Source organism: Leucopleurus acutus (assembly GCF_964270905.1).
Source record: "Leucopleurus acutus genome assembly, chromosome: 1".
Taxonomy (NCBI): Eukaryota; Metazoa; Chordata; class Mammalia; order Artiodactyla; family Delphinidae; genus Leucopleurus; species Leucopleurus acutus.
Window position 1 is genome coordinate 84,199,722 of NC_139142.1, and position 17,740 is coordinate 84,217,461.

At 41.1% G+C, this 17,740-nt stretch overlaps 1 protein-coding gene across 3 annotated transcripts; it reads right to left on the bottom strand.

Moving 5' to 3' along the window:
- Positions 1-1,939: 1,939 nt before the first annotated feature.
- On the bottom strand, positions 1,940-17,491 carry NDUFAF1 (NADH:ubiquinone oxidoreductase complex assembly factor 1). 3 transcript variants are annotated; one of them, XM_082843215.1, is made up of 5 exons: positions 17,412-17,491; positions 12,454-13,106; positions 8,620-8,805; positions 2,859-2,933; positions 1,940-2,357 (listed from the first exon to the last, which is right to left on the bottom strand). In XM_082843215.1, exons 2-5 carry the CDS (start codon positions 13,027-13,029, stop codon positions 2,208-2,210), a joined length of 987 nt encoding a protein of 328 aa, XP_082699341.1. In that variant the 5' UTR covers positions 13,030-13,106; positions 17,412-17,491; the 3' UTR covers positions 1,940-2,207. The 3 variants fall into 3 exon arrangements, with proteins under 3 accessions (XP_082699341.1, XP_082699343.1, XP_082699342.1); XM_082843216.1 differs by having other exon boundaries at positions 2,203-2,357; positions 8,612-8,805; XM_082843217.1 differs by lacking the exon at positions 8,620-8,805.
- Between the last annotated feature and the right edge of the window lie 249 nt (positions 17,492-17,740).

Consider the following 17,740-nt stretch of genomic DNA (forward strand, 5'->3'; position numbering starts at 1 on the left):
TCAATTTATGGAAAAGACTAGAGTTGCTTAGTATCATATTCATGTCTGTTGCACCCGAATGGAGTTTCCGAGTTTTGTACTGCTTAAAATTTTCATAAATAAAATTTTTTCTCATGGGGGTAGATTCATTCTTTGTAAATATAATTGGTTTCTAAAATTTAGTTGACCAGCCAAGACTAACAAGAGTTGACTTGTACTCTTTGTGTATCCTTTCTTGACCGTCCACTCCCCACTCCTAGAAGAAATGACTATGTCCTTTTGTATTTTCACAGCACCTGTCAGATTCAGTTATACTTATTGTTATACGTATATGGGCCCACAGAACATGGCATACTCCTGGGTGCTTAATAAACTCAGATTTTGCTATCAAGAGGCAGAGATCAGATCAATCAGGAAATCTGTGTCAAATACACTGCTACTGGGAAGGTGAAACGATATAACCACTTTGGAAAACAGTTTGGTAGTTTCTTTAAAAAATTTAAATGTACATCCACCATATGACCCAGCAATTCTCCTAAGAAATGAAAACATATGTCCACACCAAAACTTGTGTCTGCAAATATTTACAGCAGTATTATTCACAGTAGCCAAAAAGTGGAGAAAAATCCAGCTGTCCCATCAATGGATGGATTTAAAAAATGTGCACTAAAAAAATGAAATACTGATAAACACGCTACACCATGGATGAACCTCAAAAACATTATGCTAAGTGAAAAGCAAGACACAGAAGATCATATATGATTCTATTTATATGAAATATCCAGAGAAGATAAACCTATAGCAAAAGTAGATTAGTAATTGTGGGGCTGAGAGTGGGAATGAAGAGTAACTGCAAAGAGGCACTGAGGTTTCTTTCTAGGCTGATGGAAATTTCCTACAATTAGTTCATGTAAAGACAGACTGCAGAATTCTGGGCATTCCCTGGCAGTCCAGTGGTTAACATTTGGCGCTTTCACTGCCGTGGTCCTGGGTTCAATCCCCGGTCGGGGAACTAAGAACCAGCAAGCCATGCGACACGGCCAAAAAAAAAAAAAAAGACTGCACAATTCTGTAAATAAACTAAAAAATCATTGAATTGTATACTTAAAACAGATGAACTTTATGTTATGTAAATTATACCTCAATAAAGCTGAAAAACAGATAATTACATGAAAACATACAAAATAGGTATTTAGGCCAAGATGGATGGGAAAGCTATCAGCCTTTGTGTATTCTCTTATTTTAAACTTGGCTCTCGTTGGGTACTCTGGCTATATCATATAGTTTCCTACTTCTTCCTCTAAGATGACAAGAATTGATCAGTTTAAACTGTGTTAATCAGGGTCTTATTTTTGGTATATGCAATCTCTAATAGTAAAAACGACTGGGGAAGCCTTGGGGACATTAGTCTATAAAGTAAGAACTGGTAAGGATCATGCATCTTTGGAGAACCAGCTATGCAGGTGTTATGGACTGCATGCTTGTGTCCGTTCCCTGCCCCCGCCCCCTGCCCAATTCATATACTGAAATCCTAATTCCAAATGTGACTTGGTACTTTGAGGTATACTTGGAGGCCTTTGGGAGGTAATTAGGTCAGGCAGGTGGCACCCTCATGATGGGGTTAGTGCTATTTATATGAAGAGAAAGAGACTAGAACTTGTTCTCTCCATGTGAGGATACAGTAAGAAGGCAGCTGTCTACAAGCCAAGAAGCACTCACCAGACACCAGGTATCCTGGACTTCCCAGCCTCCAGAACTGTAAGAAATACATATGTGTTTTGTTTAAGCCACCTAGTCTATAGTCATTTGTTATAGCAGCTTGGGCAGACTAAAACAGTGACTACTACAGCACCTTAATATTCTTCAACAGTCTCCTATCCTGATAGATTAGAAAACAGAAGAAACCTATAAGGAATAGAATGGTAGAGGGCCATAAACAGTCACCACAGAGACTCCCTGCTTTGGAAACCACCTACTTATATAGGAACTGTTGCTAATAGGAATCATTCTAACCAAAAACAGTTATTTACATAGTACCTCTGCATCAGTACTTGATTCTTTAAGTTAAGGTACAGCTCAGATCCTGGTCCCTCTTAGCAGCAGCATTTAGCTATGTTTTAGGGAATACATACCCGCCATTGTTTGGATGCCATTAAAGAAGTACTTTATTTTTGTCATTGTGGATTCTACTACCCTTAGTTTAGTAACACAGAAATACTACATGATCTCTATTTAAAAAGTCTTGGATTAAGCTCTGGAGAATTTTCATAGGCAAATTCTTCTGTGTGGGCTGGATCAGTAAATACTCCAATAAAATCTATTTCTAGGAAGAATGGACCATCCACTTTATCAGCCAGGGTGAATCCGATAGAAGAGATCTAAATTTAAAATAGAGAAATTGATCAAAATCTCGTATGCTGATGTTGTTCCTGGAGTTTTAAAATTCCGTACTATCAGCCCTTAGCAAGTATACGATAGTTCTCATGTGCCATAGCCAATTAGAGGAAGTACAGGACTGCTTTTCTTTCCACATTCTACTTCTCTCTTTAAAGTAGTGCCAGTTAAGACTAGTAAGTACAACGTGGATGTCTAATGGAGGTTCCTTGAAGCTCTCCTGAACTCTAATACTCTTATTTTAAAGCTAAAATAAAATGCAGGCACGCTGAAAGGAGGACCATACTGAAATTCCTCCAGGATGGGGGTTAGGCTCACAGGATAGCTCTGAGTCAGCATCTGTCTAGGTATAATAGGAGTATACTTAAATAGGAATTTTCATCTTTCATTTGCCAGCCTTCAAAAATGGACTGAACTCATCCTCACAGGAGTTCTGTTTCACTAAAGATAATATAGTTCTGAGTGAAAATACAGGAAAATGTTACCTTGTCAAGCAGAAGCTGGTACTGGGCATCCCGGATTCTTCCTCGATTAGAGAAGAAAAATTTGGAGAAAGGAATCTGAAAGAAGAAACCATTGACTTCAGATCTGACATGCAAGCAACGGAGGCATCTGTTTAGAACTGCAATGATAAAATAATAACGGTTTAAATTGAATTTTAAAATTATCTAATATGTGAAGTTATAACAAGTGGCTAGTCATTTGGATCACAGAAAAAAAAATTTTTTTTAATGAAATAACCTAAGTACTAGAAGAAAACAGGTGAAAACCTTTCTAAGCCAGGAGTCCCAAAGGAAAAAATGACAGAGAACAATTATAACTTTCTGATGGCAAAAACTAGTATCCTAAACACAAAACTTTTACAAATAACTAAGAAAAAGATTAAACAACCCAGTAGAAAAATGGGGATGGGAGAAATAGGCACATCTGTATACTGCTGGTAGGAGTGCAAATTAGTCCAACTCTTTTAGAGAGCAGCAGCTAGCAACTGTGGTAGGCAGGATTCTGAGATGACCCCCAAGAGTTCCACCTAGTGGAAATCACCTTCTTCCAGGGATTCAAACACAAATCTCAGTGCTGCTGTGAAGGGACTCTCCCGAAGTCTGGTCCCAAATCAGTTGACCTTAATATAGGGAAGATTATCCTCTATAGGTCTGACTTAATCACTTGAGCCCATAAAAGTGCCTGGTAAAAGAGGTCAGAAGAATGAGAGGGATTCAAAGGGGAAGGTCAAGGGGATTCTCCACTGCTGGCTTTGAAGATGGAGGGAGCTAAATGGTAAGGAATGTGGACAGCTTCTAGGAGCTGAGAGTGACTCCCAGCTGACAACCAGTAAAGAAACCAAGACATCATTACAATCACAGGAACTAAATCTGGCCAATAACCAGAGTGAGCTTGGCAGTGGATTCTTCCACAGAGCCTCTGAAAAGAAGTACAGCCCAGATGACACCTTGATTTCAGCCTTAGAGAGCCCTGAGCATTGAACCTGGCCACAGGGTGTCCCAAACCATGACTTACAGAACTGTGCAAAGTTTGTGGTAATTTTTTATGTAACAATAGGAAACTAACACAGCAATATCTAGCAAAATTTGAAATGCCGTAACTTGATCTGACAGTTTCACTTTTAGGAATTTATATTACAGATAAACTCTGACAAACACATAAAGATACAGCTTTTTCTAATTTAAAAAAAAGGTAAAATAGGGGAATAGTTCAATAAATTATAGTGCAACCATACAACTGAATACTATGCAGCTATTTTAAAAAATGAAGTAGATCTATACATGATGCTGTGGGAAGACCTCCACAATGTATTAGTAGTAAAAAAGTAAGAGATAAACAAAATCTATAGTATAAATATCATTTATGTTATTAAATACAACTTTTTTCTTGGCCACACTGTGTGGCTTGCAGGATGTTAGTTCCCTGACCAGGGACTGAACCTGGGCGCTGGCAGTGAAAGCCCCAAGTCCTAACTACTGCACCACCAGTGAATTTCCCCTAGAAACAAATTTTTTAAATGCCTAAAAAAAAACTAATAAAAAATTTACTATAGCAACTGGGAACAACCCAAGTATCTATCAATAAGGACTAGTTCAATCAGCTGAGATATCCATATAACAGAAAATACCAAACAAAATAACAAAGAATGAAAAATAATTCCATGTAGTGATATGGAAGCTCTCCAGGATCTAAATTTTAAAAATATAAACTGGCACAGAAGACACATAAAGTATGCTATATTTTTTGAGTAAAAAAAGGGAGAAAATAAGTGTATGTGTATATATACTTGCTTATATTTGCTTAAAAAAACTAAATCTATGGAAGAAACTAATAAATGTGGTTACCTATAGAGGGTGAGGGCAAAAAGGGTGGAGAGAGAACTGAGTGGGAGTGAGACGTTTTTGTACATCTTTTTATATTATTTTGATTTTTGAGCCAAAAAATAAAAATGAGTTAAAAAAATAAAATGTACTGTTCAGATTATCACCAAAAACACTTGCTGACATAAAAGCAAACTCAATTCAAAGCTCATTTAATAAAGCACCACTGCACAAGATCATGTTCCTCACACAGCAAATCCAAGTGCAGTCAACATCCTCAGTTCACGGGCTCCCTTCATTTCTGTTACATAAACCTGAAAGGGACCCTGCACCCCCAGCCTCCAGTCAGTTCCTCATTTTTGCATCCTGGTTGGGCACTTCATCTACCTCATTATTCAAAATATATTTTGGAAACAGAATCAATACTACCTGCTCACCATTCAAGGAGCATGAGCCACCCACCCCACTGGCCTTTTGTCTTTTTGTCATGTAATTTGCTAAGGCCACTGTCCACATCAAGGGAATTTTTTAGCCTGGAAAAAAAAATGAAGCTAAGAAGAAGCATTAAATTGTACAGCTTGCATAAAAAGAAAAGGATCAACAGTTGTTTTCTCTCTACAGATGACAGAAAACTAGCATGCATAATTTTTCCATCATTTTCCTCTGTTTTCTTTCTCTAAGCATAGTAAATATTTGAGCATCTCACTTCTATTTACTAAAGGAGAATTATTCATGAAGACATGGACAGCAATGAATAACATTTAATTTTTAAAAATCTCTTCCCTGGGACTTCCCTGGTGGCACAGTGGTTAAGAATCTGCCTACCAATGCAGGGGACATGGGTTCGAGCCCTGGTCCAGGAAGATCCCACATGGTACCTAGCAACTAAGCCCGTGCGCCACAACTGCTGAGCCTGCGCTCTAGAGCCCGCGAGCCACAACTACTGAGGCCTGTGTGCCTAGAGCCTGTGCTCTGCAACAAAAGAAGCCACTGCAATGAGAAGCCCGTGAACTGCAATGAAGAGTAGCCCCCGTGTGCTGCAACTAGAGAAAGCCCACGTGCAGCAATGAAGACCCAACACAGCCATAAATAAATAAATTTATTAAAAAGATAAAAATAAAAATCTCTTCCCCAACACTTCCTTTAATAATTTAAAGAGGGACTTCCCTGGTGGTGCAGTGGTTATGAATCCGCCTGCCAATGCAGGGGACGCAGGTTCAATCCTTGGTCCGGGAAGATCCCACATGCCATGGAGCAGCCAAGCCTGTGTGCCATAACTACTGAGCCAGCACGCTAGAGCCCACAAGCCACAACTACTGAGCCCGCATGCCACAACTACTGAAGCCCACGTGCCTAGAGCCCACGCTCCACAACAAGAGAAGCTACCGCAATGAGAAGCCCATGCACCTCAACAAAGAGTAGCCCCCTCTCGCTGCAACTAAAGAAAGCCTGCGTGCAGCAACTAAGACCCAACAGAGCCAAAAATAAAATTTTAAAGTAATAATAATAATTTAAGGAAAGATGTTGCAAACAACTATCATTTCCAGCCAAAGATTAGAACTACATGTATTTTCAGGAAAGAAAGTAATAAGTAATTGTCAATGATTATACTGGCAAATAATTTGGCAATGTGCATCAAAGGCCTTAAAAATGTACATATCATTTATTCTAGGAATTTTACTTCCAGAAATACATCTAAGAAAATATTTACCTCAGAGTTTGGTATAAGAGTGAAAAACTCTGAAAACAATCTAAATGTACAACAATAGAGGATGGATTAAGTAAATTGTGTCTATTTACATAATATGCAGATATCAAAAATGATGTAGAAATATATTTCAACAGAAAGTTGTATATAAAATTCAGTTCAGTGAACAATGTATGTTATAAAATAGCACTGGCACAATACAATTCTTGTAAAAAAAAGTGTAAATAGAAAAGTCTGAAGGTGCATACTAAAATAAAAATAGTATTTTACCTCTGGGTAGTGGTACAAGATTTTTTTCCTTTTCTGCATTTTCTAAATTTTCTATAATGAGATATTGTTTTGTTTAGTAATTTGTTATAAGTATTATTTATATACAAGCGTTACATACATAATAATTTTTTGGTTATACATCTGTATTAGTGTATAAATATGTATCTATTATATGCTAGGCATTGCACTGTTCTAGGTGCAGGGGAAACAGCTATGAAGGATACAGACAAAGTCCCTGCTCTCAGAACTTACAGAATTTATGTTCCAGAGGAGCCTGGTAGAGAGTGACAATAAACAAATAGACAAGTGAATGAAAAAGATAATTGAATGAATGAAATAGACAAGTGAATGAAAAAGATAATTTTACTTAGTGATAAATTCTATGAAAAAATTAAACAGGATGTTGTTATTGGGTGAGAAGGTGCAACTCTAGCTAGAAGGATCAGGAAAGGCCTCTCAGAGGTGGCTTTGGAGCTGAGAGGTAAATAATAGGAAAGAAGAAGCAGGTGAAGACGTGGGAGAAGAGCACGCCCACAGATACAGCATGAAATACAAAGGCTCTGAGACAGAAGTAGTTTGTTGGGTTTGACACACACAAAAGGGGCCAGTATGGAGGAGGGAGGGGGGAGGACAGACTGAAGATGAAGACAGGGGTCTGCTACTGTAGGCCCCGTAGGCCATGTTAAAGAGTTTGGACTGTATTCTAATAAGGGGAGACCACTGGAGGGTTTTAAGCATGTGAGTGATGTAATCTGAACTATGCTTTAGAAAGATCACTCTGGCTGCTGTGTGCAGAGTGGACTTTAGGAGGCAAGAAGACAAAGAAGGATATCAATAAAGAAGCTCTTGTAGTAGTCCAAAGGCCTGGACTAGGGTGAGATTGGAAGAGATGGCTAGAAATGGTCAGATTCTAGGTGTATTCTGGAAGGATAGGTGAGCAAATTTGTTAAAAGACTAGATGCGGTGTGGGGGAGAAAGGGATCCAGGATGAACCCTTAGGTTTAAGTATGAGCAAAATGGGGACTTTCTTTTGAATTTATGGATTAAAAACCTTCAGAAGGCAGAAGAAAAGAATGGGCACCTGATTTTGCCCTCACTCCCTAAATTTCCACTATTTTCCTCCTGATTAACATTTTTTACCTTCTAAAAGTTTTTTCTCCCTACAAGATAAGATTGCCTTATATTACCAAGAAATAAACAAAACCAAAAATGTTGATAACTGTAAAGTATGAAGTATTTATTCCTCTTAAGGGAGCCTTTCTGCTCAGCTAGGGACACTAGCTTAGTACAGTTGCCTGGAAGAGATGATATGGCCAGAACTTAAGAAATACCTATAGTACTGATAATTGTGCACAGGGCAGAGATGGACCCATGACTCAGCATGGGTCCACATCCTTATCAAAAATATTTACTGGTCAGTAAGCTAACATTTATATTAATAAAAGAAAAAGTCGGACTTCCCTGGTGGCATAGTGGTTAAGAATCCGCCTGCCAATGCAGGGGACACAGGTTTGATCCCTGGTCTGGGAAGATTCCACATGCCACAGAGCAACTAAGCCCACACACCACAACTACTGAGCCTGTGCTCTAGGGCCCGCGTGCGGCAACTATTGAGCCCACGTGCTGCAACTACTGAAGCCTGCGCACCTAGAGCCCATGGTCCGCAACAAGAGAAGGCACTGCAGTGAGAAGCCTGCGCACGGCAACAAAGAGTAGCCCCTGCTCACCACAACTAGAGAAAGCCCATGCTCAGTAACGAAGACCCAACGCAGCCAAAAAATAAAAAAAGAAAAAGTCAATCATATAAATCTTGCCCTTAGGTCCTCTTCCTTCTTTCCTTTCCCACACTGTCCAAGAGGAATTAATAAGAAAAAAAAAAACTACAACGTAACCATGATCTCATAAAACCTCATTTTCATATACAGTAAAGACTTACGCTGTTACCTTGACTTCCTGCCAGTAGGGCCCCCCACGGGTGAACATGAAGTAACTGTACATCTGATCCTTCCTCTGGATTATATCCGTGTCCTCCCTGATATTCACCATCCAAGGTCGACCATCCCCACGGACACGAAGATACAGAGTGTTGAACTGGGACCAATCATAAAACCTCTTCCTCTCAAAAGGGCCCTAAGGTATAGAAAGGAAAGTTAATTTCACCTCATTTTCCACTATTAGCAAAATGTGAGTCACCACCTTTTACAGCATCAAAAGGATCAACAAGCCATTTTTCTGCTTTTTTCTGCTTCCTACCGCGGTAAGGAGGCAGATAAATCTGGTGATTCTTATTTTAGTACAAAATACTGACCTAGTTAAATGTTTCTAAGGTAATGTTCAAGACCTGATTGGCCCAGGACAGTGTTTACATGGGGTAGACACTCACTTGTGTCACTGAACGGAAATGAATTACTGTATGTACTTTCTTTCCCAGGGCCTAGGAAGCAATGGCTTCTGACTGGGCCATTTTATGACAACTGCCCTCCCATAAATCAGAAAACTATGAAAGACCTCAAGTTTTAAAACTGGTATTTTTTTGACAACACCTACCATCCATAGAAAATATACATTAATCACTCTGCATGCATAATTTAATCCTCACAACAGCCCTGAGATAGGTACTATCATTGTACTCCATTTTATAGATGAAGAAACTGAGCACTCAACCAGTAAGTGGTAGGTCCAGTGCTATTTAACTCCAAAATCTATGTTCTTAACAACTACCTAAATTGTCTCTGAAAGTAGAACATAGTGTTAATTTCCAAAGGTGTTTGTTTACAGCAATCTCAGAGCTAATCGGATTTCAAGAATAACAGTGCTCAGATACCAACTATTACTTACTAGTCATGTAATTTTAGACAAGCTACTAAATCTCCCCAAGCCTGTTTCCTCAGCTGTAAAACTGGGATGGTTATACCTTACAAGATTGATGTGGGGAATAAAAGGGATAATGTATATAAAGTAATTAGCACAAGGACTGGCAGGGTAACTTAATAAATGTTATTGACTACTTTCATTATTCCACAGTACATCATAGAATTATTTTCTACTGTGGGCTGACCAAATCCATTCTGTGGAATTTCAGGGCCTGAAAAACAAAATCTTGTACACATAGTTTATTACCTCTGAAAGAACATGAACCTTTCTTTTTCATCATTATCTGGAGAGAGGGAGCCTAATACTATTCCTATCATTTGCCTTTCTCCTTAAAACACCATAACCAAGGGACTTCCCTGGTGGTCCAGTGGCTAAGACTCCACAATCCCAGTGCAGGGGGCCCAGGTTCGATCCCTGGTCAGGGAACTAGATCCTGCATGCAGCAACTAAGAGTTCTCATACTGCAACTAAAGATCCCACATGCCGCAGCAAAGATCCCGCTTGCTGCAACTAAGACCTGGCACAGCATGCATGCATGCATGCATGAATGAATAAGTAAATATTAAAAAAAAAAAAAGGACACCACAGCCAAGCAAACACCCATGGGCTGTGGCCACAGCCGGGCACGGGAACCTGTCCAGAGCAGCCCTGAAACACCTGATCAGCATTGCAAAAAGCAACAGGCTGGTGGCAAGACAAAGGAGCTGACCTAAGTAGCCTTGGAAAATGGTGTTCTGACTGGAAGCCAAAAGGCTAAAGACAAAAGAAACTATACATAAACATTGTACTGTAGTTGGTAAAGTTGTTTCTCACAGGGTTATGGGTTAGAAATTCTGAAACTGCTTTATTTATTTATTTAATTTCCGGCTGCGTTGGGTCTTCGCCGCTGTGTGCAGGCTTTCTCTAGTTGCGCCGAGCGGGGGCTACTCTTCGTTGCGGTGCACGGGCTTCTCACTGCAGTGGCTTCTCCTGTTGCAGAGCACAGGCTCTAGGCGTGCAGGCTTCAGTAGTTGCGGCACACAGGCTCAGTAGTTGTGGCTCACGGGCTCTAGAGCGCAGGCTCAGTAGTTGTGGCACACAGGCTTAGTTGCTCTGTGGCATGTGGCATCTTCCCGAACCAGGGCTCGAACCCGTGTCCCCTGCATTGGCAGGCAGATTCTTAACCGCTGTGCCACGAGGGAAGCCCTGAAACTGCTTTACATGTACTCTTGGGTCGAATTAATAAATGTATAGTAAGTGGTGGGAGACAGGCTTCACACCGTTACAGAAGTTATCAATAAACAAGAGGGAGGAAGCTAGAATAAATCATGTGGTACCAGATTAGAGTCAAAACATCAGTATGAACTCATACTTAGCTTAATATAGATATAGAAATAGTTACAGATGTGTGTTTCCATGAGTTGGTATGCATACATATATTTCCTAACTGTGTCCACTGAGAGGTCCTAGAAATAGTGTCAATCCAGAAGCAACAAGCATACTCAGCATCCAGATCTTGGTTTCCAACTCCATCTTCCAAAAAAAAAAGAACCAGGGCTCCTTTGAGAAATGGTTAATTCTAGGGTTGGAACAGAGGAAATACAAGATGAGCTTACAGCACCTCGTAGTGCCAAAAAGTGCTCAAAAACACAAAAGGATGGGGGCATGTCAAAGGGACACGGCCAACCTGAAAGAGCTCCCAGTAGCCAAAGCTGGAACAATCTGAGCAACAAAATAAATAACATAGTATTGGATTATAACCCAAAGTGTGAGTCCATACTAAATGACTGAATAAATAAATAAATGTGGGAGAAGAAACAAATCTTCCTCTCTGAAAAATCCCAAATAATTTATGTAAATACTACCCCTTCCAGGAGCTAGAACTTAATCCCACACCCTACCCCATGCCTTGAATGCAGGGTACACTTAGTGACTTGTTTCCAAACAACAGAATATGGAGGGAAAAAAAAAAAAGTAACTTAACAATGGAGTAATCTGGCAAATATACCTTGAACAGGTGATCAAGGTTAACGCATCAGTGATAAGTCATGCTACTAGCATGTACCCTAATACGATGAGAAGGGTACTTCAACTCTGTGCTGTTCTTCCTAAAAACCCAGAAAACCCAAGTCTAACCAGGAGGAAAAAAAATCAGAAAATCCCAAATTGAGGATCATTCTGCAAAATACCTGACCAGTATTTCTCAAATCCTCATGAAAAATAAGGAAAGACTAAGAAATAAGGAAAGACTAAGTAACAGACTAAGGAGACATGACAACTGGATGTAATGTAATGTATCCTGGCTGGGATACTGAAACAGAATAAAAGATATTATGGAAAAACTGGTGAAATCCAAATAGAGTCTGGAATTAGTTAACAGTAACGCAGCAATGTTGGCTTCTCAGTTGTGGCAAATCTACCAAGTGATGTAAGATGGTAACAACTGGAGAAGCTGGGTGAGGGACACACAGGAACTCTCAGTACCATCTTTGCAATTTTTCTGTAATACCAAAAATATTCTAAAATTTAAAAGTTTATGTTAAAAAAAAAACGAAAACCCCAGCTGACCCTACTTCCACTCTAAGGAACCCCCAGCCATTAGAGGGTCTACGGCCTATGTTAGAGGAGATGTAAATCTCCCCAGATCATCGTTTAAATATCTAACCTCTCAGGGCTCCTCAAACATAAGCATGCCCCACCCTGGCCCCAAGTGATGGCCAGAAACATGTAACCTCTCTTCAGGAACCACTTCCCCCTTGTGCTTATGAAACTTTACACTTGTGCCCAGCAGTTATTTAACCCCATACACAAGATGAGATGCCAGCTGTTTTCATTTACAGAAAAAAAAACTGTCTGCAATAGTTCATGCTACAATGAAGTTCACCTCAGTTCACTAGAAAACTGCAGCTCCTGGGTCTCACGTACCGTTGGAATCTTGGATATCATTGCACAGTATCCACTTCGGCCACTCTCCCCGTCCTGGGGTGCCTCAGAGCTCAGAGTTCCATACAGCAGTGCACTTTGGTTACTCCTGCCCATTTTCAGGAACACTTCACTTCTGCCACCAATTGTCTTATCAGAAGTCACTATCCACTTATCCAAATCTTCTTTGCCGCGGAACTGCCAGACAACCTTGGCTTGTTCCATCAAGACCTCATGCAGAGGGCGGCCTTCAGGCCCTATCCAATGATTCACAATATCATCCTTCAAACGCCTAAAATGGTCCTTTATTTCTTCTTTAATTGCTTTATCAAAACTAACTTCAGGCTTGTCCTCAGGAGAAGTTATATCCAAATCAACTTCTCTCTGGTGATGTCCTTCCAAATTCCCTTCAGTCTTCCTCTGAGAAGAGGCTTTGCCAGGAGCAGCCACTGGTTTCTCAAGACTGCTGGAACAATAATCTGCAAAGCGAGTACTCAAAAATGGACAAGAGGCAACACTTGGCTTCGGGCATTTTCTGAGAATATAAGTGCCATTCAGCAATTTATGAACTAAAGCCATGATTAAAAGAAAATCAAAATGTAAATTTTTCCCTGGCCTACCAGGGAAAGAAGCTTCAGTAAATAGCCCAATTCCACCTATAATAAAAGAGACAGTGAAGAGTTACCAGTATAGCCAATGAATGCATCATAATTTCAAATTCAACATGGATCATGTACTATGAAATTCATGAACTTATTTTCTAATTCTATGAACACTTACCCAGGGCCTACTATGAGCAGAAGAATGTTTACACTGTACATAATACATCCCACTGCCTTGTGAAAAAATGCCAAGATGAATAGAAACACAGGCCCCTTCATGGAGTTAATGATCAACCCCCAAATAATTCAAGTATGTGCTTCAAAAGGTTGTCAATTTTAAAGCAAATTTTTATGCCGGATTTTTAAAGAAATAATTGGTTCCTAAAATAAAATATTCAACTGTCAGTAATTCACTCCAGGATCTAGGCTAACCAACATTTTAGCACTTCATCTATAAAAAGAAGAGACTACAGTTCACATTGTATATGGAGTCAGAGGCCTGGACTTCACACCTAGAACTGTTTACCCTCAGGTAAAGCAGTTGATCTTTTGAGGCCATTTCCTCGGGGGAATGGATGTGCTAACACCTCCCCTACCTACCTTAAGGGATTCTTCTATAGATCAGATGGAATAATGGCTATAAAAGGTTTCTCTGATCCAGTAAGTCTGACAAGATCCCCAAGATTCTTCATGTCTAAGAAGCTCCTAGTCTAAGGCCCACACTTTGAGTAACAAGGCTCTGACTATCAGCCACTATCTGATCTCCTCAAAGACAGAACCTAAACAATAGTAGCAATAATACCATTACATTTAAATGCCATTCTTAGTATTTTTAAGTCACCCTGACAAATATCTCATTTAATCCACATAAGCCTCCTGTAAGACAAGTCAGGTAGTTATCTCCTTTCACAAGGAACTAGACACCAACAGGTGAAGTAACTTGTCTAAGATTACAATGCTAATCAGTATGGAAGCTAGCACTAGAACCCTGGCCTTAAATCCTTCCATTAGTTACTGCTGCCTCTCCCTATGTTAACCATTAGTAATATAACTTCCATAGCTCTACTGAAATAACAACTTTGCTCTTGCAGCAACATTCAGTGACTGCTGGCAGGAAGTGCTGCAAGAACCAGGAAGGCTAAAGAGTCCCCTCTCCTACTTATTCCAGCTACCCCGAAAATGAAATAAAATACAGAATGCTGACTTCATCATCTTTCTCCTTTGTCTTTCTCTCACCAGAGACCAGGAGAGAGAAAAACAAAAAATCACCCACTAGTCAGAACACAGTACTGAGTGAGAAACTAGATGGAATGCTGAAAACTTAAAAAAAAAAAAAAAAAAGAAAAAGCTTCAAAAATGCCCAAATTCAACAATTCAGCTCAGTCGCCTGAGAGTCTACATCAAAATGGCACCCAGACCACTCTATCTACAACACAGGACTGGTCATCTTTCCAGACTGCCCCTCCTCCCTCACTCCCCACATCAGGTGGCTCACCACCTTCTCTCTCCTAAATCACTGCACTCCAGGCTTGCACCCAGACCTCCACCTTATCCCACCACTCAGCATCTAGAGGGCCTAATACACAAAACTGATTGTTTTCTCTGATTAAAACTCTTCAGAGGGGGTTTCCCTGGTGGCACAGTGGTTGGAAGTCCGCCTGCCGATGCAGGGGACACGGGTTCGTGCCCCAGTCTGGGAAGATCCCACATGCCGCGGAGTGGCTGGGCCCATGAGCCATGGCTGCTGAGCCTGTGCTTCCGGAGCCTGTGCCCTGCAACGGGAGAGGCCACAACAGTGAGAGGCCCGCGTACCGCAAAAAAATAAAAAAACTCTTCAGAGGCTCTCATGATCTTCAGAATAAAACTCGACTTTCTCCATGGGGTCTGTAAGACCCCTCCAGATCTGGCCTCTGCTCATTTCTCCAATCTCCCCTCTAATCACATCCTACTCTGCTCTAACCACAGAGAACACCTGTGGTCTAACAAGTGCCACCTAGTACCCCCTTTCTGGGCTTCACGCCTTGGCAGATTGCTGCTCCTAGGCCAAAAATGCCCTCTACCGATTTCTGCTGGCTGATTTATCCTTTGGGACTCAGCTTAGGCATCCATTACCTCCTCCAAGAACCGTTAATTACTCAACTCCACCAAGACCTTTTGATGTGTTGCATCCTGGGCTTACACTTTCCCTGCTACAGTTTATTGACAGTTCCCTTGTCAGTCTCCCCTGCCAGACTGGAAGTGTCTTGAGGGGAGAGACTATCTTCATTGTGGTACTTCCAGCAACCAGGATGGTGCCAGACATGCAGGAGGCTTCTAATATTTGTTGAACAAATAATATCTCCACATTTCTCCACCACTACCACCACTGTCTTGGTTCAGGGTTTTATTGTTTCTTACCAGAACTACTGTAATTCCCCTAACAAAGGGCTTCTCAAATGTTAAAGTGCCTATGAATCATCTGGGAATTTTGTTAAAGTGCAGATTCTGATTTAGTAGGTGTAGGATGGGGCCTGAGATTCTTTATTTCTAACGAGCCACCAGGTGTTGCCTTTAAAGTTGGCACTGAGAACACTCTTTAGGATTTAGTAAGGTCCTAACTCAGATCTCCTCCTTCTCTCCCAATCCAACCTTTGCCTGGCAACAAAGGGGATTTTTCTAAATATGATGGCACTCCCCTTATTCAGCAATTCCCTCCAGAAATTCAAACTCCTAAAATGGTACACAAGGCCCTCCAAAATGTGCCCAACTCCCTGGCCTAACTTCTCCTCACTTCCATGGGCAATAAATACCCTCAGCTCTATTAATTATACTAACTATAATCTGAACACACACACAAAATGTCTGAACACACACACAAAAACACATTGCTCAAAAACCACAAAAGTGAGGCTTCCCTGGTGGCGCAGAGGTTGAGAGTCCGCCTGCCGATGCAGGGGACACGGGTTCGTGCCCCGGTCCTGGAAGATCCCACATGCCGCGGAGCGGCTGGGCCCGTGAGCCATGGCCGCTGAGCCTGCGCGTCCGGAGCCTGTGCTCCGCAACAGGAGAGGCCACAACAGTGAGAGGCCCGCGTACCGCAAAAAAAAAAAAAAAAACCACAAAAGTGACCAAACATTCTACTATCCTGGCTAATATGAGTGACTGCCATACACTGACCAGTCATAGCATTAGCCTCACTCTAGATAGATAAGATTCTCTCCTAATTATAGAATTGCCTCCACCTCCTCAATACTTTCCCCTAAATCACCTAACACAAACCTAAGTCCAACAATAAATCCCTTCTAACACCCTCTTACTGAGAAGCCCCATGGTTTCCCATGGCATGTGTTCTTTCTCACTACAAGAGTAATAAGCCTAACTTCAACTACAAGCATGTTCCTGGTGGCCTCTGATTGGAGGGCACTGACACTGCTCTTCCTCCATATTCTTATGAGAACCTATGCATACATCTCACAGCCCTTACAAACTATTAGAATCTTGCTTTTTTTTCTGTCTACCTAACTAGCCTGACTTTAATCCTGGACTATGGCTTAAACATAACTGATACACAATGTTTGCTAAAATAAATGAAAACCGTGCAAACAATATGTTTTCACATGGACTAAAAAATAGAAGGGAACCAGAAAAAATAACAACAGTTGATCTCACGTCCTGGAATCATAGGTAATATCTAAATTTCCCTCACTGACTTCTTTAAATGATTTTACCTCTACATATGCAGGAATTTGGAAAATAAATAAGCCTATAAAATGGAATTTGTACAATCATAAACACGATTTTCGTTAACACCATGCTTAGGCTACACTACTGAGTGGCAAATAAGGAGGAATCAAAATGCATATACACTAACATTACAACTATAAAAACGTACGCACAAAAAGATTTGGGGGTAAAAAAGAAGAAAAAGGCTTAAAGTCATGTGTAGGATGATGGGATTATAAGTAATATTATTCACCCTATTTTCCAACCCCTCAGTAGTGCTATCACTTCTCTAATAATATAACTTTAATTATAAGTGTTTTGTTTCATACTTTTACCAATAAACACAAAGTCAAAATCATTAACTGGATGATCCCGGGCGGAAGTTGGTGAGTTTTCAGAGCAACGTAACCCACGCAGCTGAGAGCAGTATTAGTGAAGATTGTACATCCGGAGTTTACTATGTGCCAGAAACTGTCCTGGGTGTATTTTCGTTAACTCCTCACAACAACCGTGAGAAAGGTACTATTATTATTCCACTTACTAAGCAAATTAAATTACTCCCGGTCATACAACTAGTAAGTGGCAAAACCAACCCTAGAGCCCCGGTGTTTAGTCAGGGAGCAATCGGGACCGTGCCACAGCCCCCTCACCCCTCACCTGCTAGGGCCGTGCGGCCCTCACAAGCCCCGGTCGCTCCAACTCCCGGCTGGCGTTCACTGGCCGCCCCTGCCGACGCCTCAGAGCGACTTCCGCCCGAGCCCGGCTTTTCCTGACCGAGTTCTCCACGTCTCTGTAGGGCCGTCTGCTTTTCCAGGCCGGCGGGAATCCAGGCCTGATGACACGAGTTCCGGCCGGGTGCAGAGGCCGGGGAAGAGTAATGAGGCTACCGGACCCCGGCGAACTGAGGTTTTTGGTCGACTAGCTTCCCAAAAGTCTCCCCCACCCCCACTCCCGCTATCTCTTCTGCCCTGTGTGAGAAAGTGGGG